Below are 23002 nucleotides of genomic sequence, written 5' to 3'. Positions count from 1 at the left end.
GAGCTGAAGGGGTTTGCAACCCCATAAGAACAACAATATCAACCAAACAGACCCCCCCCCACCGCTCCTAGAGTCTAAACCACCATCAGAAGAGTACCCAGGGATGGACCTATGACTCCAGCCACATATTTAGCAGAGGATGGCCTTGTTGGGCATCAATGGGAGGAGAGGTCCTTGGTTCTTTCAAGGCTGGATGACCCAGTGTAGGGGAATGTCAGGACAGGGAGGTGAGAGGAAGTGGTTGGGTGGGGGAGGAGATAGTGGATTTCTGGACAGGTAACCAGGAAAAGGGATAACATTTGAAATGTAAATAAAAAATATCCAGACCGGACCGTGAAGCTTTGGGCTTCCTCTTTCCAGCCAGCGCCGAGCGATGGGCGTCTCTCGGGACAACTGGCACAAGCGCCGCAAGACTGGGGGTAAGAGGAAACCCTACCACAAGAAGCGGAAGTATGAGCTGGGACTGCCGGCCACCAACACTAAGATTGGCCCTCGCCACATACACACAGTCCGAGTTCGAGGAGGCAATAAGAAGTATCGTGCTCTGAGACTGGATGTGGGGAACTTTTCCTGGGGCTCTGAGTGTTGTACTCGAAAAACAAGGATCATTGATGTTGTCTACAGTGCACCCAATAACGAGCTCGTCCGCACCAAGACCCTGGTGAAGAATTGCATTGTGCTTATTGACAGCACACCGTTCCGACAGCGGTGAAAGTTCCACTATGCATTGCCCCTGGGCCGCAAGAAGGGGGCCAAGCTGACTCCTGAGAAGGAAGAGATTTTAAACAAAAAACGATCAAAGAAAATTCAAAAGAAATATGATGAAAGGAAAAAGAATGCCAAAATCAGCAGTCTTCTGGAGGAGCAGTTCCAGCAGGGCAAGCTTCTCGCCTGTATTGCCTGTATTGCCTCAAGACCAGGCCAGTGTGGCAGAGCAGATGGCTATGTGCTCGAAGGCAAGGAGCTGGAGTTCTTTCTATCTGCAGAAGATCAAAGCCCGGAAAGGCAAATAAACTGTCATAGCTCATGTAATAAAGGTGTTTGCTGTTCTGTAAAAAAAAAAAAAAAAAAAGGAGATGGGGAAGGACACTTCATACGCATCAAAGGAAAAATTTAACAAGATGAAGTCTCAATTCTGAACATCTATACCCCAAATGAAAGGGCACCCACGTTCATAAAAGGAACGTTACTAAAATTTAAAACACACATTGAACCTAACACAATAATAGTGGGAGATTTGAGCACCTCATTCTCACCAATAGACAGGTCATTGTAACAGAAACTAAACAGAATAAAACTAACAGAATCTATCAAATGGATTTAATAGATATCTACAGAATATCTTACCCTGAAACAAAACTATATACCTTCTTCTCAGCACCTCATAGTACCTTCTCCAAGACTGACCATATACTCATACATAAAACAAGCCTCAATAGATACAAGAAGATTGAAATAAGCCCACACATTTTGTCAGATCACCACAGGCTAAGGCTGGTCTTCAATAACAACAAAAACAACAAAAGACCCACATACTCATGGAAACTGAAAAACTCTCTACTCAATGATAATTTGGTTAAGGAAGAAATTGAAGAAATTAAAGAATTTCTAAAATTCAATGAAACTAAAGGCACAGCATACCCAAACTTATGGAACACCATGAAAGCAGTGCTAAAAGGAAAATTCATAGCACTAAGTGCCTTCATAAAGAAATTAAAGAGATCCTACACTAGCAACTTAACACCACACCTGAAAGCTCTAGAACAAAAAGAAGCAAACACACCCAAGAGTAGTAGACAGCTGGAAATAATAAAACTCAGAGCTAAAAGCAACCAAGTAGAAACAAAGACAACAATGCAAAGAATCAACAAAACCAGACTCTGGTTCTTTGAATAAATCAACAAGATAAATAAATACTTAGCCAAACTAACTAAAGGCCCCAGAGACCGTATATAAATTAACAAAATCAAAAATGAAAAAGGAGACACAACAACAGAAACTGAGGAAATTAAAAAAAATCATCAGATCCTACTACAAAAGCCTATACTCAACAAAACCATAAAATCTGGCAGAAATGGATGATTTTCTAGACAGATAACACATGCAAAAGTTAAATTAAGATCAGGTAAATAATCTAAATGGTCCTATAACCCCTAAGGAAGTAGAAACAGTCATTAAATTCTCCAAACCAAAAACAGCCCAAGACCAGATGATTTTAGACCTTCAAAGAAGAGCGAATACCAATACTCCTCAAACTCTGACCCAAAATAGAAACAGAAGGAGCAGGACCTAATTCATCCTATGAAGCCACAGTTACTCTGACATCTAAACCACACAAAATCCAACAAAGAAAGAGAACTTCAGGCCAATTTTGCTTATGAATATTGATGCAAAAAATTACGCAATAAAATTCTCACAAACTGGATCCAAGAACACATCAAAAACATCATTCCCCACAATCAAGGAAGCTTCATTCCAGAGATGGAGTGATGGATCGATATATGAAAATCTATCAACATAATCTAGTATATAAACAAGTTCAAAGAAAAAATCACATGATCATGTCATTAGATGCTGAAAAGGTCTTTGACAAAATCCAAACCCCTTCATGTTAAAAGCCTTGGAAAGAGCAGGAATTCATAGCACACACCTAAGCATAAGAAAAGCCATACACAACAAACCAACAGCCAACATCAAATTAAACAGAGAGAGACTTGAAGCAATCCCACTAAAGTCAGGGACTAGACAAGGCTACCCACTCTCTCCCTACCTATTCAATATAGTACTTGAAGTTCTATCTAGAACAATTAGACAACTAAAGGAGATCAGAGGGATACAAATTGTAAAGGAAAAAGTCAATGTATCACTATTTGCAGATGATATGTTAGTATACTATGTCACCCTCAAAATTCTTCCAGAGAACACCTACAGCTGATAAATAACTTCAGCAAAGTGGCTAGATATAAAATTAACTCAAACAAGTGAGTAGCCTTTCTTTATACAAATGATAAACGAGCTGAGAAAGAAATTAGGGAAACAACACCTGTCACAATAGCCACAAATAGTATAAAATATCTTGGTAGAACTCTAACCAAGCAAGTGAAAGATCTGAAAGATCTGTATGACAAGAACTTCAAGTCCCTGAAGAAAGAACTGGAAGAAGCGCTCAGAAAGTGGAGAAATCTTCCATGCTCGTGGACTGGTAGAATTAACATAGTAAAAATGGCCATAAGCAATCTACAGAGGAAATGACATTTAAATAAAAATTCCAACTCAATTCTCCACAGATATGGAAAGAGCAATTCTCAACTTCATATGAAAAGAAACAAAAAAACCCAGGACAACAAAAATAGTTCTGAACAATAAAAGAACTTCTGAGGGAACCAATATACCTGACCTCATGCTGTACTACAGAGCAATAGTGATAAAAAAAAAAACTGCATGGAATTGGTACACAGACAGATAGGTCAATCAATGGAATAGAATCGAAAACTCAGTAATAAATCCATACACTTGTGGGCAATTGATCTTTGACAAAGAAGCCAAAATCAGGCAGTGGAAAAAAGAAAGCATTTTCAACAAATGGTGCTGATCTAACTGGTGGTCTGCATTTAGCATAATGCAAATTAATCCATGTTTAGCACCATATACAAAGGTACAAATACAAAAACCAATATCCAAATGGTAAATGAGACCTCATGCAACTGAAAGCTTCTCTAAGACAAAGGGTACAGTCAATAGGACAATACAATACAGCAACCTACAGATTAGGAAAAGATCTTCACTGACCCTCCATCCAGTAGAGGGCCAATATCCAAAATATATAAAGAACTCAAGAAGTTAGCCACCAAAACACCAAGCAATCTAATTAAAAATGGGGCACAGACCTAAACAGAATTTTCAACAGAGGAATCTCAAATGGCCGAGAAGCACTTTAGGAAATGTTCAAAATCTTTAATCATCCGGGAAATGACAATCAAAATGACTCTAAGATTCCACATTATACCATTCAGAATGGCTAAGATCAAAAACTCATGCAACAGCACATGATGGCGAGGATGTGGAGAATAAGGAACACTCCTCCACTGCCAATGGCATTGCAAACTGGTACAACCACTCTGGAAACCAATCTGGAGGTTTCTCAGAAAGTTGGAAATAGTTCTATGTGAAGAACCATCTATACCACTCCTGGGCCTATACCCAAAAGATGTTCCACCATGCCACAAGGACACATGCTCCAGCATGTTCATTAGCAGTCTTATTTGTAATGGCCAGAAACTTAAAGCAACCCAGATGTCCCTCAACCAAAAAATGGATATAGAAAATGTTGCTCATTCAAATAATGGAATACTATTCAGCTATTTAAAATGAGACATCATGAGTTTTGCTGGCAAATGGACGGAACTAAAAAATATCATCCTGAGTGAGGTGACCTAGACCCAAAAGGACATGCATGGTATGTACTCATTGATTGTTGGGAGCGATGCCCTTGAAACCCTCCATTATTGATGTTATTATGATGGTTAGTGTTAAGTATGACTGGGTTCATGAAAAATCCCCAGCCAGCTACAGAAGACTAATACAAATCTGGTGGTCAGGATGAATAAAGATATGATAAAGCTCTGACCTTGCTGAGAAATACATCTGACATCAAGATGCCCAATGTGATGACCTGTAACCTTTCTGAGAAACCAATGTCCTGCTGACCAATAGATATGACAAACCTGTGACCTTTCTGACATCTTGTCAACATCAGCTGATTCCCTGACCACACAAATACTGTGTCCTTGGCCTGCGTAAATGTTTCTTACTTCCCCCTCCCTCTGTTACCCCTGTTATGGTATAAATACCCCTGTTATGGTATAAAAATAAAACTGTCGCCTTGATCAGACTCTTGTCTTGGCGTCCTTCTTCGCGTATCTTGTCCCCCATTCTCTTCCAGGTACCCTCAGTCCCGTCGTTGACAACTGATAAATGAATATTAGCCAAAAGGTACAGAATAGACATTAAACAACCCACAGATAATAAGAATTTTAACAATAAGGAAAGCCCAAGTGAGGATACTTCAATCCCACTTAGAAGGATGAACAAAATAATCACAGATGGCAGAGGGAAGGAGGAACCTATGTGGCAAAAGAAAGGGGGAAGGGAAGGAGGGCAGGATGAAGTATGGGGGAGACAAGAAAAAATCCCAGAGGGTCAGGAGAATAGACATATGCCTGGGCTGAGAGGTGAGGGGACCTCTAGAAAATCCCAGAGACCTGGGATGTGAGAGGCTTCTAAGACTCAATGTGGATGACCTTAGGTGAAATGCCCAACAGTGGAAGATTGAAGCTGAAGAGACCACCTCCAGTACACAGACAGGCCCTCCAGTGAAGGGGTGGTGTCACCAATCCACCCTCAAAATTTTTGACCCAGAATTGTTCCTCTCTAAAAGAAATGCAGAGACCAAAATCGGGTAGAGACCGAGGAAAATGCCATCCAGTGACCAGCCCAGCTCAGGATCCATCCCACGGGCTGCACCAAACCTGACACTATTCCTGATGCTATGTTGTGCTTGCAGACAGCAGCTCAGCATGGCTGTCCTCTGAGGCTCCACCAGCAGCTGACTGAGACAGATGCTGATACTTACAGCCAGACATTGAACTGAGGTCAGGGACCCCTATGGAAGGGTTAGGGCAAGTGTCGAAGGAGCTGAAGAGAATGGCAATCCCATAGGGAGACCAACAGTGTTGACTAATCTGGACCTCTGGAAGCTTTCAAAGAGTAAGCTCTTTGTGCACCAAAGTGCACACACATGCTGGTTCAAGGCCCTCAGCACATATGTAGCAGAGGACTACTTTCTCTGGCCTCAGTGGAAGAGATCATGCCCAATCCTGTAGAATCCAGGAAAAGGGGGATGCCAGGAATGGGGAGCAAGGCGAATGGGGCAGAGTGAAGAACTCTGAGAGTGGGGACCAGAATGAGGGACATTCAGGACCTAAATAAAATAATTTTTGGGAAGGAAGGAAGGAAGGAAGGAAGGAAGGGAGGGAGGGAGGGAGGGAGGGAGGGAGGGAGGGAGGGAGGGAGGGAGGGGAAGGGGAAGGGGAGGGAAGGGAAGGAAAAGAAAAGAAAAGCTCTGCATAAATGTGGTAGTTTGGAAGAGAATGCCCACCCCACCCCCATAGACTCATATGTTTGAATTCTTGGTCCCCAGTTGGTCGAACTGTTTGAAATGGACTAGTTGGAATTTATTGGAAGAAGTGAGTCACTGGAGGGTACTTTGACATTTCAAAAGCCCATGCCAGGACCACTCTTTCTCTGTCTCTGCCTCCAACTTGAAGACAGGTTGTAAACTCTCAGCTACTGCTCCAGCACCACGCCTACCTGCCTACCTGCCTACCTGCCTACCTACTGCTATGCTCTCTGCCATGATTGTCATGGACTCACCCTCTGGAACTGTAAGCAAGTCCCAATCAAATGCTATGATAGCTATTCTCTGTCTTCACTTTAACTACATCTAGAATAAACTAAAATCCAAATATTATATGCACACCTAGGAGGAATACTTTTTCTTAAATTGAAATAGGAAGATCTATTTCTAATTCTGAATCCAGAAGACAAACTTTTAATTCAAAGTTTGAAACAGGAAGACACACCTTCTGCTAGACACCTATATAAAGACACGAAAGAGGAACTTAGTCTTTGCTTACCCTCATCTTGCTAACAAGCCCATTCCTTCACAGGCACTAGAACCTACTTCTTAGGGATTCCAGTATATACTGAAGACCAGAGAAGACACCCAGCCTCCTGGACTGAGGAACTACTGGATTCTTGGACTTTCTATTCACAGCCAGAAATTGTTGGATTAGCTGGACTGCATATAGACTAAGTCATTCTAATAAATCCCCTTTATACAGAGAAATTCTTTCTGTAAGTTGTTATGCTAAAGAAACCTAATACAAATGTTCTCTTTTATAAATTGCCTTGTTCATTGCATCTCTTCACAATAGAAAAATAAGACAATAAGACCTGAACAATGAACATATAAAAAACATGCTAATGTGAAAAGGGGGAGGGGAATCTCAGAGTCCCGAAATAAAGAACTGAAGAAAAACTATTTGATAAACCAGCCTGGTTTCATCTTTAGAAGCCATCCTGTTACAAGTTCTAGGTAAGTTCATTCCTGTTTTCTGCAAAACTTGGGCTGGACAGTATCTTGACACATTTTCTCTAATTTTATATATTCCACACTCTATACCCTTGCCTCCACCCTGTAAGATGCTCTACCAAATAATTGAGATGTTCTGCCAAGTTCCTACATAACTAAAAACCCTTGCAAATACCCTGGCCTTACAATTTGGTGGCTATATATTTTAAGAAATTTTTCTGTTTAGGGCTATGCTAAGTTATGAAGATAGCCCTGACAGAAAATAAAGCTTGATGAGTTCTCATAAAAAAAAAAAAAGTCAATAGTCTTTACTCTCATTTAGTAGGACTAACAGGACTACTGAGAAACAGAATTATTCTCTCCCAGAAATGAACCCCAATAAGATTGATTATCCACTACAAAGTGGTCAACCCTGAATCTACATACACACCAACAAAAATGAACTCAGTGGGTTGTTTTTATATATTTGTAGGTATATGTGTAACTATAATAAAGAAGCTAACAATTTGAGTGAGAAGGGGAGCATTGAATTGGAGGGAGAACCCACAGAGGGAAAGGATAAGGGATGCAAGTGGTATTTTTATAAAATAATTTAACTAAAAGGGTAAAAAAAAATTAAAATGAGAATTGTTTACCAAAAATGCTTTAATTCAGATGTCAACTATGAATAACTGTATACCAGGATCTGCATTTCAACATGAATTTATATTAGAATTACAAGTTCTATGTTGATTAAACTTTGAAAATACATTATCAATCACCCACTTTGGGGCAGGGGATAGCTTGTCAGTTTTAGTCTGAATAGTTTTATAAAAATACCCATACAACTCTATATGAACATGATATATTTAACAGAATATTAAAAGGTTAGTTGTTTCATGTGAAACTGTATATATTGATTTGAATCTGAAATGTTCCCAAAGGCTTGTGTATTGGATGCTTGATTCTTGGATAGTGGCAATACTTTAGGAGGTGAAATAAAATTCAGGAAGACCTTTTGTCTGTTTTTTGGGAGGAAGGGGTATATATTTGTTTTTAATATACATTGCTGTTGTATATCATTACAGAGTAAACCTAGTATTCACCCACTCCTTTGCTGTTTCCTATTTGTTTTAATGTTAAAAAGTGCTTGCTAACCCTTTTGCAAACCATGAACTACCCATGGTAAGGGGGTCAAGTAACTACTATTTGAAATTATGGCCTAAAATAAATATTTACACCCTTAAATTGGATCTGTCAGATAGTTGGCCACAGCAATACCAAGTTAAATAATATAACCACAGTAATTTAGTAAATCTGAAATTGCAGTGAGAACTACATACATAAAAGGCCATGTACCCTACCTCGAGTCTCTCAATGTATTTGTTACATTACATATTTAACAAATTTTCTGTACTTAAGCTGAGTGCCTTCATTCAGATTTCTAAAACTATATAATACAGAATGTACTTATATTATGAAATTGGTTCAACCTTGTCCACTAGATTTCAGTATAACTACCAACTTTCATTCACGTCAACCACAAATGCCCCAGATTGGAGGTCAATTTATGCTGACTGGGAATGACCATCCTGCTTCTTTGTACACAACTGAATACAACGTGAAATAGTATTTTTAAATCATTTATTATTTCCAATTAACACCCAAATAACATGATCAGAATGTCTTTACATTTTAGGATTTTAATACATGTTTTATTTCACCTCTTCCATTATCTTCTTCAGCTTCCCTGCCTTCTGCTTGTCTGTGATGACCAAGATGTGGGTATCTGATATGGCAAACTGAATTCCACATTACAATCATTTCTCTTGATGTCGACAGATCTGCCATCCTTTCACTGTGCTGTCAAGTCAAATCTTTCATTCGCTTGATTTTTTAAACACAGTGATGGGTATTTAGAACATGAACACAGCACCTAATAACTCAAGAAATTTTCATTAATTTTTTATGCCTCAAAATTTTATGGCTGGGCACAGTGGCACATAACATTTAATCTAAGCACTCACAAGACTAAGGCAAGATAAGCAGGACTTTGCTATCAGTCAGGGTATTTGTACCAAGACCTTATCTCCAAACTGAAGTTAGGGAGACTATACTAAAAGTGATTTTAAAAAATGTCCTTCCCAGTAAAGCATTCTGGACTAGCTGAAGTTAACTCCAGAATTGCTTTTAATTCATACTATAGTTGAGTATAAATACAGGAGCAGGAGACATGGCTCAAAGAGTAAAGATGTTTTCTACAAAGCCTGATAACCTGAGTTTGATACTAAGAATCCACCAGGTAGAAGGGAAATGACTTTGGGGTTTGTCCCGACTTTGATATGCTATGGAGTGCATGCCCAGATAAATAAATATAATAAAGCCTGTAAGGTGATAACAGATGTAATTTAAAGACAGATTACACCAATAGCAGCCAAACACTGTCACTGCCCTAAGTGCCGAAATTCAAGTGAGCTCGCTTTTATAAGTGATGCTCAGTGTCATGTAATTTCCACAAAGTTCCACAAGTTTCTACAGAACTAACGCAGACAGGACTCCTATAGCATCTCTGGTTCAAATGGAAGTATGGTATAGCAACAATTACCCCGAGCTGTATTGTCCTTTATCCCCTTTATATGGTTTGCGAAGTTTAGAGGCTCATTCTTGTATTGTAATTGTCATTTTTTTTTTAAAGTTCTCATGTAACCCAGGCTGGATTTGAAACTGCTTTGTAGCAAAGGTTAGACTACAATTCCTAAACTCCTTTCTTCAACCTGCCAAATATTGAGATTACAGGAACGTCTCAAAACACCCAGCAATGAGTTCCAAATTCTATTCAGAGTTTGGGGCATTCCTCCCTTTCATTTTCACACCACTGGGGTGTGGTAGTATGTCAGAATGTCAAGTGGAAAACTTTGCCCTATTTTCTTTTAAGTCATGGTGTCTTCCTCTATTGCCTGAGTGCAAGTGATCCTCCACCATAAATATCTGTCTTATGTTGGGTTAATGTACTGGCTAAATTATTTGCCACAGTCAAAGTTCTTTAATAAACAAGAGTCAAAGGTTTCCTTCACTGTTTATTCATTTGATTTAATCCCTTGTATAAGTGGTCCAATGTACAGTAAGATCTGACTTTTGGATAAGTACTTTCCAATCACAGGGTTTCCTTACCTGTAAGAAGAGTGTTGAATGTTTAAATAAAGTTTGGTTTTTGGTGAAAAGCTTTCTTGCCTTCTCAATATTCATAATACATTGTCTGATGTTGAGAAGTATTACTCAGAAAAAATTTGTTAGATTGTTTGCATTCAGAGGCCTTCTTCGCAGTATGAATCTTCTGATGCCGTTTTAGATTTGACTTATCGTAGAAAGCTTTCCTACACTCCTTACATTCATAAGGTTTCTCACCTGTATGAGTTCGCTGATGTACAATGAGGTGTGAAGTGCAGTAAAAAGCTTTCTGACATAATTGACATTCATAGCGTTTGTCACCTGTGTGAGTTCTCTGGTGTCGAGTCAGGCCTGACTTACGGTAGAAGGTCTTCATACACTGCTTACATTCATAAGGTTTTTCACCTGTATGAGTTCTCCAATGATGGCTGAAACTTGACTTACAGATAAATGACTTCCTACATACTGTACATTCGTAAGGTTTCTCACCTGTGTGAGTTCTCTGATGTACAGTTAAGTAGGACTTGGTGGAGAAGGCTTTCCCACATTCTGCACACTCATAGGGCTTCTCACCTGTATGAATTCTCTGATGTAGAGTAAGTTGGGGCTTTTGGCAAAAAGCTTTCCCACATTCCTTACATTCATATGGCTTCTCACCTGTATGAATTCTCTGATGGTCAGTAAGCTCTGATTTACGATAGAAAGCTTTCCTGCATTCAAAACATATATATGGTCTCTCACCTGTATGCACTCTCTGATGCTGAGTGAGATGTGACTTTTGGCAGAAAGCTTTACTGCATTCTGTACATTCATAGGGCTTCTCACCAGTGTGAGTGCTCTGATGTCTATTGAAGCTCGTTTTCCAATAAAAGCACTTGCCACATATTTTACATTCATAGGTCTTTTTCCCTCTGCGGATTTTCTGATGAAGACTCACTTCTGACTGCTGAGAAAACTCATATCCCTTCTGGACAAAGAGCTTTTCATGCTGTCCCTTATGTTTTGGGAGGTATGATTCAATAATAAAAGGATTCTCAAAGTCACTACATTTGTAATGTTTCTCTCCCTCGTGCACTGGGTCATTTTCATTAAGGTCAGACTTGTTACACTTTATCTCGGATACATTACATTCAAATGATTTCACCCTTATCTGAGCCATCTCTTTGCCAATAAATGCTGTGTCAACTAAGGATTTTGCATATTCATTGAACTTATGGGTAAGTAATACTGCTTTTGTGTTGAAGGATTTCCCTGGTATAAGACTCTGAAAGTAACCCTGTGAACTTTGAAACCTGTATAGACTAACACGCTCTGGATGTCTGACAGATTTTACAGTTCCATTAAAATCATCGGGTTCTTCTCCAACTTCTACCTCATCAACATCGTTATGAAGATACACATCCTTCCACAGAGTAAACTTTCTAGGACTCATTCCTAGTGAGTCCTCACTCTTTACAGTCTGATTTGAAAAGCAGTTTGTGCTCACAGTGCAAGTATTCCCTATTCCAGCCAACTCCTCTGACGTATCACTGTTGAGAGGAACTTGACACACATGTCGCGCTTTGGTTTCTGGACTGGTCTCGTTTAGGGTATTCACTTTTTGGAAATCTAAAATGACAGTAAGACATATTAATATGCACAAATTGGACTATCTTAACACACACACACACACACACGCTAACACACACACGCACAACACAAATTCTTAATTTAATCTTTATGCTTTACCCATCTATTTGCTTTTAAATCATTTTACCAAAAATGCAAAAACTAGAAGTCATTAGATTGCTTACCAAATGTTGTAAATTTTCTTTTACCTAACCCAATGTCACATGTGACTTCTAAGTTTAGCATATATTAATGTTACAAACAAAATGTGTATTATGTTTACACACACAGACACACACACTCAAATTAAATACTGTCTTATTTTTATACGTGTACATGACGTACACTGAATATACTCATATCTACCTTTCTCAGCCCATACCTGTAGCTTCTCTTCCTCCTTGCACACACTCCCCGTTCTACTTTTCTGAGTTTAATTCACTCTAGGAAATATAACTCCTATACTTTCACAAGCCACTGATCACTCAAAACTGTTCAAACATACATTTGTTTCTTTAATTTCTCTGACAACTGGGTTTTAGCATTTTTGGTTTTGATTTTAAACGATTAAAGACATTATTTTCAATGTGTTTTTTTGTTTATTAGAGCCAGCTTCACAACCTCAAATTTGATTTTAGAGAAAGCTTAGATGTGTATTTCACAGCCACTGGGATGGTATATACTATAAATGTCTCTTCAGTCTCATTGATGCACATTGTTTAGCTGTAAAGTTTTCCTCCTGAGTTAGCTGTTGACCATAATAGACTTTTTAGCTACTAGATCCCAATATTTCACTCATGAAAGTCAATGTCACTTAGGTCAGATTTCTTTGTTATATTTTTTCTGATATATATTATTTTCACTTCAAGAACACTACTTTTTTCTTTTTAATGGAACTCAGAACACCAATATTCAGTGCACAAGCATTTGAAATGAATATATTTTAATGGATTGGTTCCTTTATGAATGTTCAGTAAATTTCTTTATCCTGTCTAAATTAATTTGGTATGAAGTTGGCTTACTGATGAGTGCCTTTACAATGTTTGTTTCAAAAAACATTATTCATATTTTAAATTCCTATGTACTTTGGCCAGTGAGAAGAGATGGTACATACAGCAAACAACCATCTTCCTTTTTATCTGGCCATCTGCTTTAAATTTAGGAACAATTCAATTTGGAATTCTTTTTGGAAGAATCACATTAAAACTTTATCTTAAAAGGTCTTCTAGTTTGTTACATAATGGTGACAGCATGTCTAGACCCTCTGTGATTTGTGATTATTTCTTGATTTCATGTCCACAGTATCTCTTAGTCTCAAAAACTGAATGAGTACCACATCAAGTACCTCTCTCAAGTTGGATTCTGGTACAGCACTTCAGAGTACGGAGCAATCTAACTGGTTTCTCCTCCAGTGCTTGGCAGTTATAAAGTCACTCTCAGTCAAGAAACACTCAACTAAATTTATCCTTTCTGACAACTACGGGTTTCCAGTTATCCTTAGGGCTGCCTACATTCTCCAGACTTAGCCTTGTGCTTATGGCTTTGGGTTTTCTCCGCACAAGGAGATAATTACAGGCTACCTAGTGTGTGCGTACAAACATGTGTGGGCATTATAGTTCTGTGTGTGCACACACATGTATGTGCACGTGTGCACATGTTATAGTTTTATTTTTTTCTTTTTAGTTGCCCTAAAGACTTGGAATAGTTTGTCCTTTGTTACCTCTCTCTTTTTACTCAGACTCATAAAGCACTCTTAATCTACTGCTTTACTCTAACACTCTTCTCTCAAATTTCACCTGTAACTGCAACAATACATATAATTTAATATGAGCCTTAAGCTACTCATTCATAAATTCGTATCTCTGTTTTTAATACCCATAACTAAGACTTTGGTAAATAGCCACCTGCACATTATGTAGCAAACTTGGAAAATACTCATCTCATAGTTTAATTACATACAACTTAGTTTATTAGACTTTTCCTAAAATAAAACAATATATGTTCCTTCTCTAAGATCCCTATAGGGAATGGATTTAGCCATCTGAAGGATTGAGACATGGAGGTAAATTTTGTTATTGTATCTGATTAGTTCTCATCCTCTTAATCCCTAAGCTTAATCCTATGCTCTGATGTACCTGGGATGCTCTGGTGTGAGGCTTCTACAATCCATGACCCAAGTCTTTGCTCCAAATTGAAGATCAGCTCAGGTTTGGTCTTACAGTGCCCTGTAAATGGAAAATATTAGACTTCTAAGCCAGGCAGAGAGAAGAAAGAATCTTTATTGAGGAGACAGCCCATGATGAGATTAGTTTTGAAAGATAGTTTAGATTCCATTTTTCACTCACCCAAGAACAGCAAGTTGCTATAGTTCTCCAGCATCACATCCCTGTAGAGAGTTCTCTGACCTTCATTCAGGTCCTGCCATTCCTGCCAGGTGAATTCCACAGCTATATCCTCAAATGACACCAACCCCTGTAATGACACATTTCTCCTCAGCTGAGAGCTCATCGTTCTATGTGGATACCTGTCTTACATAACACAAAACTTGATTTATATTCTGTATCATGGGAGAAAGTATTATGTTACCTACACATGAATTTAATAATTAAAGAACAGGTAGTTATCCAGTTTTCCTTAAAGGTGCTGAACGATCCTTATTACTAGGAATAAATGGATTAATAAATTCTCCTCAGGGAAGCACCTGATATAGTCCAAAGACACAAGTACAAACATATTGTTGATGTGTAAAAAAAAAAAAAAAAAAATGGGCAGTGTTCTATGTATAACAGGAGAACGATGTAGAAAATACAAAGCATCTATTACTTACACAAGATAGAAATCAAATGTTTTCAGGGATGTGTTCTTATGAAAATGAAGCAACAGAAATCCAATTATAACAACACAAAGGACATAAGATAGGCCAACAGAACTACACAGAATACTGTATCTGAGTATGCTCATATAATGCTCATATATGCTCATACCAGTAAATGTTGAAGCCATTTATTATCCAGTGATTTTGTAGTTAAGTAATTATAAGTTTAATTTCAAGGCTTGTTAATAATCGATTATATATAAGTAATTGCCCAAGGCTGGAGAGATGGCTCATCAGTTAAGAACTGACTGTTCTTCCAAGGAAACCAAATTTTTTTTTTTTTTTTTTTTGGTTCTTTTTTTCGGAGCTGGGGACCGAACCCAGGGCCTTGCGCTTCCTAGGTAAGCGCTCTACCACTGAGCTAAATCCCCAGCCGGAAACCAAATTTGATTTCCTGATCCCACAAGGTAGGTCCCACCCATCTAGAACTCTGATTCATAGGATCTGATAGTGTTCAAGGGCACTAGGCACAGTAATGTTAAAAAGATATGTGAGCAAAACACTCATACACCCATATACATAAAGTTTTTAAAAATTAAACCTGCTTTAAAGATAATTGCAGTAATAGCCAATCCTGTATTTTCTTACTAAACAAAAATAACTGCTACTGTTAGGGACCACATAAAATAACTATTATCTATTTCCTAAATCAAAGAGTCTAAAAGGAGGCATGGGGTGCTATGCAATATGTAAATTAACATGAATACTTGACCATCTACATCATTGACTTTGACCTCTGATTTATAGACAGTTGATAGTTACAAGAAGAGGGGTTCCAATCCTTCTCAAAGATATATAGACAATTAGAGAGATATTCCCTTCAGTGATATAACTGCTTATGAGTTATCAATGCTCCTAGTAAGTAACCCTAACTACAGCTCACTGACCAGGACTTAAGTAGAATAGTTTCTTTCACCTATTCACTGGTGTTATCTGGGTGAATAGAATTTGATGCCTTCCTAAGAAATATTCACAAAAATTCAGAGTTACCATGCTCAATCGCAGAAGTATTTGGCACTCTATAATGGGAACTTGCAAGTCCAATGAAACAGAAGCAAGAAAGACTATCATCTTCATAACATATACCTAAAACCCAAAGAGAATTCCCTGGACATTATTCCAAATAGGAGGACTGAATAAACACACCAGACAGGCGACAAAAAGGCTGGGGCTGTAGCTCAGTGATACAGGGCTTCCCTAGCACATGAAGCCCTGGTTTCAATACCCAGTAATGCAAATAAATAATAACCCAGCAAACTGGTTTAATCTGCTTCTGATCAAAACCAACTTTAAGAGAAAAAAATCATTACGCCATTAAGGTTAGATACTGTTCATCATTAAAGGGTACTAAGTCAAGAACTCAAATAGGAACCAGTAGGCAGGAACTGAAGCAGAAACAACAGGGAAATGCTACTTACTGGCTCTCTCCCTCTAGCTTAGTCAGTTGCCTTTCTTATACAGCCCGGGCCTACTTGCCCACAATAGCACCACCCACAGTAAGCTGGGACTCCTACATCAATCAGCAACCAAGAAAATTCTTAACAGACATGACCACAGGTCAAGCTAACAGAGGCAACTGCTCAATTGGGAAGTTTCTTCTCCCCAATTATGTCAAGTTGATAAGCAAGATTAGCCAACACAGAAAATGTTCACACATGAGAATATGTCCAGACAATAACAAAATACCAAATTAAAGGTATCTACTGTAGCATCAAAAATATACTAACCTATCAGAGAATAAAACAAAGTAAAGTTATCAAAAAATTAACAATTACATTAATGAACATAAAATTATATATTACAAATATACAGCAAATAAATGGATAAATTCTACAACAGTATCAATAATTTTTCTTAAGTCAGTAAATTTTCTTCTTAGATGTTAAACAGTTGATTTCAATGTTGTTATAAAAAAAAACCTTACACAGTGGCAAGACAGATCAGAGGATAAAGATGACTATCAGGAAGTCTGATGATCTGAGTTCAATCCCTAGGTCCCATATGGCGGAAGGAGAACCAACTCTCAAAAGTGGTCCTCTGATATCCACATACATGCCACAAAAAAATAAATTCTTAAAAAATGAACACACAAATAATGACAGTAGTATAGGCTTTATTCCTACTCTTCCAAACCCAATGCTTCCCCCTGTATTAGTTACCATGGGTTGCAATAAAAACATATACAGAATGGGTGAGAGTGAGATTTTTGTCACAGGTGTGTAAGTTAATAAATAGTCAAGGTTGCAGGTGGTTCAGCTGCTGATAAAGTCATCTTTATCATCTTGACATCCAGGTGACAGCCTAATCAGAGTGTCTTTCCATGGAAGAACAAGTTAATTCTCCCTTCCTCTTGTTTTCATGTCTTCAATTTTAAGGCTTAAACTGTGGCTTTGGGCATGGTAGATAAATGCTCTTACACTGTGTTAGCACCCAGCTTTTCATCCTCTTTTAGATGAGGAAGTTCAACTGTAGAGTATTAGCACCCCACACATATTTTCTCATTTAATGCACATTACTTGCTATAAGCCCTATCTGCACATACAGTTAGCATGTGGATTTGAATACAGACTTCAATAGAGAAGTTCTGGGGAAAAGTTCAACACTTCAACTATAATAGCTCTGATCTGCCATGGTTTTATCAAAGTAAAATACTGAAGAATCACAACATTCCCATGAGCCAACCTGGAGCCTCCCTTTGCTATCTGGGCTCCCTCTGCACTGCGAATGCACAATGATGTAGTCTTCTAAGCAGAAGTCAGAGGTGTCATCCACACACTCGCATTTTCCCTTTGTCATGAGCTTTGAGAATGTGCTACACACAAAAAAATGTTTTCCCTCTGGTACTCTGAGTCAGAGAAGTAAATGTTCTATGCTCTTGGTAACAGATTAGTATGAGCAAAAAAAAAAAAAAAATTGCTTCTGATCCTATTGGAAAATTAATCATCATAACAAAATCATTGGAAATAATAAGCAGTGTAAGGATGCTGTTACAAACTGTCTTAAATGCTAATTAAAACTCAACAAAGATTACAAATAAGAATGGCACTTAAGCCCTACTAAGTGGTATAACTTAGTATTATTTATTACTTAAGCCCTACTAAGTGGTATAACTTAGTATTATTTATTGTAACTTACGGTGTGATTATTTTTTATTATAACTTATTTATGCTATTTAGGATAACATAAGTGTCACATAACATGCCCTGTGCTTACCAGAGGGACTTAAAACACAAATGACAACAACATATCTCGGGTACTGGCCACTGCACTGCAAAAGTATACAGAGTCATGAACAGACAGCATAAGCCAGTTTACGGTGAGTGAAAACGAACAAGAAACCAGTAGACACTTGAGGACACGTAGTGCTAAGATCCAGGTATGTTTCCATCTTTTATGTCTTAAAATAAATTAAAAGTTGCCACCTCTAGTTCAGGCAGAAAAAAAAAAAAGTTCTGTGGACTAGAAACGTAGCTCATTTCCATCGCACTGAGCTATGACGTTCCAGGTTTGACACATTTTTTTTTTTTAAATCCTACAATGAAAAAGATAGCAAGTAAGAAAGGAGGTTAAAACTGATTGAAAATGGGAACTTCTGGGTCAGACAGAGGTGACTGCAGGTGACAGCAAGAGTGAGAAGGTCAGGGTAACAAAGACAGACTTTATTCTGAACAGAGGGGGATCCTGAGAAAAGAGGAGACTAAGTTGAAAATGCAGTAATACAGACAAGGCAGTGAGACGCAGAAGAGGGCCATTGGCCTAAGCTCAAGCAGCAGAGTGGAAAGAGGCCAAAGACCAAGGTGTGCCTAGAGGCAGGCCAGTGGCCTTGTGGAGACAGACTGACAGACACAGGAAGGGCCAATGCAATCCATCACGGATAGGGGAGCAGCTCATAAGGCCCCACCATTCCTTAAGAAGGATGGACAGTATGTAAATGCTGAATATTCCTTAGTGGTATTTGCCACTGGTTAACCTATCCTTGCAGTCAATAATCCCCTAGCTACACTCATGCTAGCAACCCTACTTAAATGCAGTGGGCCATTAATATAATTTAAAAATAAACAATAAACAAATGAACAAACAAGAAAGAGAGGGGCTTCTTGGGAAGGAACATTCAATGGGAAGGGAAGACGATAAAAGGACAATAGGGCATTAATCAAAGTACACTATGCATATGTATGAAATCATGAGATAGTTTTTTAAAGTTGTATCATTTGTGGTAAATGTTAAACTCATGATACCGTAAAAACATTTTTTTAATCATTTGGGAACAGAACACAATGTACTCTGTGCCCACTGATGGCCCAGCCTGCTGCCCTATAGTCAGTAGGAAACTAAAGGCAAAAAAAGCTCCCACAGGAGCTGAAGTCACTTTGCAGGAATGAGACAGGCCACCTGGGTCCCAATTACCAGCCCATCACCCACCCCACAGAGAGAAGAGATCTGAGACCCAGTGACCCAGTACAGAGTTCTGGCCTGTTGACTCCAGAACCACAAATGATTCCCACCAATTATAGTCCTTGGTTCAAAACACTGACCCACACACTCACCATTTCTGGCTTCCAGGACATCGAGCGTCCTCCCTATGGAACTCCCCGCACCAGCACGTCACAGGGCAACAGAGTCTACAGCACAGCCACCTAGACCTCCAGAGTAGAGGAGACTGAGCCTAGGGACGCATCCCAAGATGGCGAGCTTCAGAGTAAAAGGCTCTATCAAGACTGGGAAAACCTGCCCCCTATTGTTCATCTGCCTGATTCCTCAACCCAGTGCCTTCAATTATACAGGAGGGGCTGCCTTTGGGGCCCTAAGTTAACAGCAGAGTCACCAACCCATGAATGAATGAAGCCAGCCTAACCAGTACTGTGAGTTGAACACCAATCCTATGTATACATGTCTACATTTTTTCTATCCGACTCATCTTTTAGTTAGAGGAACTCACTACGTATAAAGTACCTACTGTTTTGCCAATATTAGCAAAGTGTCATTAAATTTTAGAATCCTATCTATCATAGGGGTAATAATAATCTACACTAGATAACAAGCCCCTTCAAAATTTTTTAAATACAATATTATTGGGCTGGTCAGTAATTTAGGCTAGCATCAGATGGGTTCTTTTTGGTAGGTGCACCTACCTGATGGTTTAAGAGGCAGATGAGCTTCAGAGCGTCACCTAACTGTCAACTGGGGCATCTTGATTCTCCTCCTCTAGTGGCCTACTGTGGTCCTCCACTCAGATAGCAGGGATCTGAAAGAAAGGTGAATGCACTCAAGAACCTTTACAGTGCAGGCACCAGACCAATACACTTTCCACATTCACAGCCTCACAGGCGATGTGTCAAATATTCCAGATCCAAGGTTCAGGAACCAGAGCTTCCTTTCAATTGGACTGTCCTGGATATGGACAGAGAAACCAAGTTGCAAGTTGCTGACATTTCAAAGTTCACTGTCATTCAGCCATTGCTTGTAGACAAAGTTGCTGCGCCTGTTCCAAGTCAAGGAACTTCTCCCAACAAGTATTAAGAAACTGGCCTAACTAATTAGACTCTGGGATATATATATATATATATATATATATATATATATATATATATACACATACATACATATATATAAAAGGGGTGGGGGACAAAAAAGTAGTAGGAGGGCTTATTGGGGTGCCTAAGAAGAGCAGAGGTAGAGGTAACTTGATTAAAACACATGTGTCCATGTATGAAAAAAACTGTTAGAGAATCAATAAAAAAAAAATACTGCTGTTTGTGTTGCAGTAAAGGTGTGTAACCTTTAATGGCTGAGCCATTTCTCCAGTCCTTAAAAAAAAATTTTAAAACCACAGATCAAATCAATGCAGGCTGACAACAAAGACTAAGAGTCACCGCTAAGGGTCACCACTAAGGGTCACCGCTAAGTAACATGACTCATGACACTGATCTTGTCCTTCTCAGTCTTAGATAAAGAACACTTATTCTAATAGCAGAACCCAAGGAATAACAGTCTATTTCTGATTTCTCATCTCAGGAGAAAGCTGAAAACACGTATAGTGCTTAGTGCATAGGCACACCAATTACCATTTTCTTCATTTTTAGTACGTACAGATCACTTATGATTTCTTGCAGGTAACTACAAATCACTGTGCCTGGAACATCTTACTGTGAAAGTAACCTGAAGACATGATCCTAGAAAGCATTTCCCTTTGTTGGAATCTGGAGAAAAGATATAGCTAAATATCCTGAATTTGTTCTTTCCTGTTCTCTAAGCAAAACTATTTTCAAACAATTGATATTGATCCTGCAATGGAGTAAATACATGTAGCACACTGAAAATGTTTCTAGAACCCAGAACTCCCATTCCTAACTCCCAGAAAGACAAAATCTCCAAAATTCAAGTTGCAATGAGCCAATGAAATCTGAATTGCTATACTAGCCCACTTAGAAATTAATATTCTTCAATGTTCTTCATGTGTATGCAATGTGAGGGCAGGGCCAAACCCATGGCCTTTTAAACCACCATCTTTGGTCGACTTATTTGTAAGTCAGTCTTAGGTAATATAACTGAAGAATTGGCTCAGTATTTAAGAATGCCTGATGGTCTCCCAAAGGACCCAAGTTCAGTTCCCAGATGGCTCACAGCAACTTGTAAACTGCAGCTGCAGGATATCCAATGCCTTCTTCTGGCCTCCAAGGCACTGCATGCTAACGGCAAACAATCAATCATACAAACACACATGTTTACATATAAATAAAATAAATAATTTACTGCTAAGTTGTGGTGTTTTGGTCTTAATCTACGTTTTCTAAATAATATCATTTGCTCAACTTGGCAATTAGTTTGTTCTTGATTGAACTGAATTCCAGGTGTGTCCTACTGTGTGTCGTAAGGTACTGAACACTTTAGTTTTCTCCTACGTTCTGTCCGCATTACTATAAGGTGAACACCGTGTGAGGGTATAGTGTCGTCCGAACACTAAAGCCACACTACTTACTAAATTCAAACAAAAACTGAGTTATTAAGGATGCTCCAAGGGTGAGCACATAAATACCTTAAAATACAACTGAACTTATGAGGTCACGTGCAAAGGTATGCAAATAGTTACTTTAACAAGTATTACATGTTGTTCGTGTATGGTAATACGCATGCTGAAATGCATTCACAGAGCATTCATGTAAAACTCAATGGCACAATGTTCAGTAGTCAAATGACCTCTGTTTCCTTCCTTTCTGTTTTTGTGATGTTTGCGTTGAGTACCTTTCTTTAGCACTCTTAAAAAAATTTTTTAAGCTACATTATACAATACTGCATATTTGAAATGTACAATGAGGAACAGTTAACATAATGGAAACTGGACGCTGTGTTTGAGAAAATGGTCAGAGAGATAAATTTGAGGGGAGGGGCACTTACAAAGGACGAGGAGGGGCGGGGATGGCATTCGGGATTCTGGATTTGAGACCGAATGCCCCAACATTTATAAGAATCTGAAGACACCAGCAGGCTCACAGGAAGGGAGGAGGAACTAAGCATCCGGAGGGCCACAGATCAGACTCATGGAAAAGCCTCACAGACGGAATAGAAATAACTCAACCTAACACAAACTGCAGGAATCAAACAACCTTTCCATAGCAGCGCAGAGCCCGCTGAAGTCCGCATCGGGAGCGTCAGGAAGCCCGAGCTCGAGGAGTCTCAGAGCCCTGGGTATCCAGTGCGAACGCCCGCGAGGCCTACTGCAGACCCCGCTCCACAACAGCGCTTCTCGCTCGCGCGCCATCACCTCCAGACGCCACACGCACACTCACCAAGTCCACTGCTGGGGGACGCTGGTGTCCTCCCACCATCGTTCAGCACCCACAGCGTCACCACGCCACCAGAGCTGCGCGGAGCCTCCTGGGCAGGAACACCGAGCCCAAGATGGCGGCTCCCAGACAAAAGACGGGTGACAGCCAAAGCCCGCCCCTCGCCCTCCCTCTGTGTGTCCGATTGGACTCGACTCAAGTCAGGATCTCCGATTGGATAGAGTTTCGGGTCGTTCCCGGAGTGACAGTAGATGGCGCCAACGCACAGCGGAAGGAGCCCAGAATGACCGGTTCTTGACTGCTGCTAATTTTAAGACAGGGAGGGTTTCCTATGAAACTCAATATATTCCTTATATTCTTATACCTAAAATCACTTAAGCTTGTGTGTGTGTATACTCTGTATAGAAACAGATTTTACACACACACACACACACA

At 39.2% G+C, this 23002-nt stretch overlaps 1 protein-coding gene and 1 pseudogene across 5 annotated transcripts; one reads left to right on the top strand and one right to left on the bottom strand.

The window, feature by feature from the left end:
• Positions 1–333: 333 nt before the first annotated feature.
• On the top strand, positions 334–1062 carry Rps8-ps9 (ribosomal protein S8, pseudogene 9; annotated as a pseudogene).
• Positions 1063–7780: 6718 nt separating this feature from the next.
• On the bottom strand, positions 7781–22698 carry Zfp68 (zinc finger protein 68). Of its 5 annotated transcripts, none has more exon segments than NM_001107128.2 (6): positions 7781–11908; positions 14044–14133; positions 14254–14380; positions 19331–19426; positions 19916–20028; positions 22571–22655. In NM_001107128.2, coding segments are annotated over 4 exon segments (1779 nt in total). In that variant the 5' UTR covers positions 19352–19426; positions 19916–20028; positions 22571–22655; the 3' UTR covers positions 7781–10367.
• Positions 22699–23002: the final 304 nt, after the last annotated feature.

This window comes from Rattus norvegicus, chromosome 12 (assembly GCF_021556685.1).
Source record: "Rattus norvegicus strain SHRSP/BbbUtx chromosome 12, alternate assembly SHRSP_T2T, whole genome shotgun sequence".
Lineage (NCBI taxonomy): Eukaryota > Metazoa > Chordata > Mammalia > Rodentia > Muridae > Rattus > Rattus norvegicus.
This window is presented reverse-complemented; position numbering and strand designations above follow the sequence as displayed.

Coding starts and splice junctions, on each gene's coding strand:
- Zfp68 (XM_087578303.1), bottom strand. CDS start 15,860: ATGAAGATGATAGTCTTTCTTGCTTCTGTTTCATTGGACTTGCAAGTT. Junction 14,381..15,773: donor TACTTCTGCGATTGAGCATG/GTAACTCTGAAT, acceptor GTGTCATTACAG/GGGTTGGTGTCATTTGAGGA. Junction 11,909..14,043: donor CTCACACCAGAGCATCCCAG/GTACATCAGAGC, acceptor CTGTCATTTTAG/ATTTCCAAAAAGTGAATACC.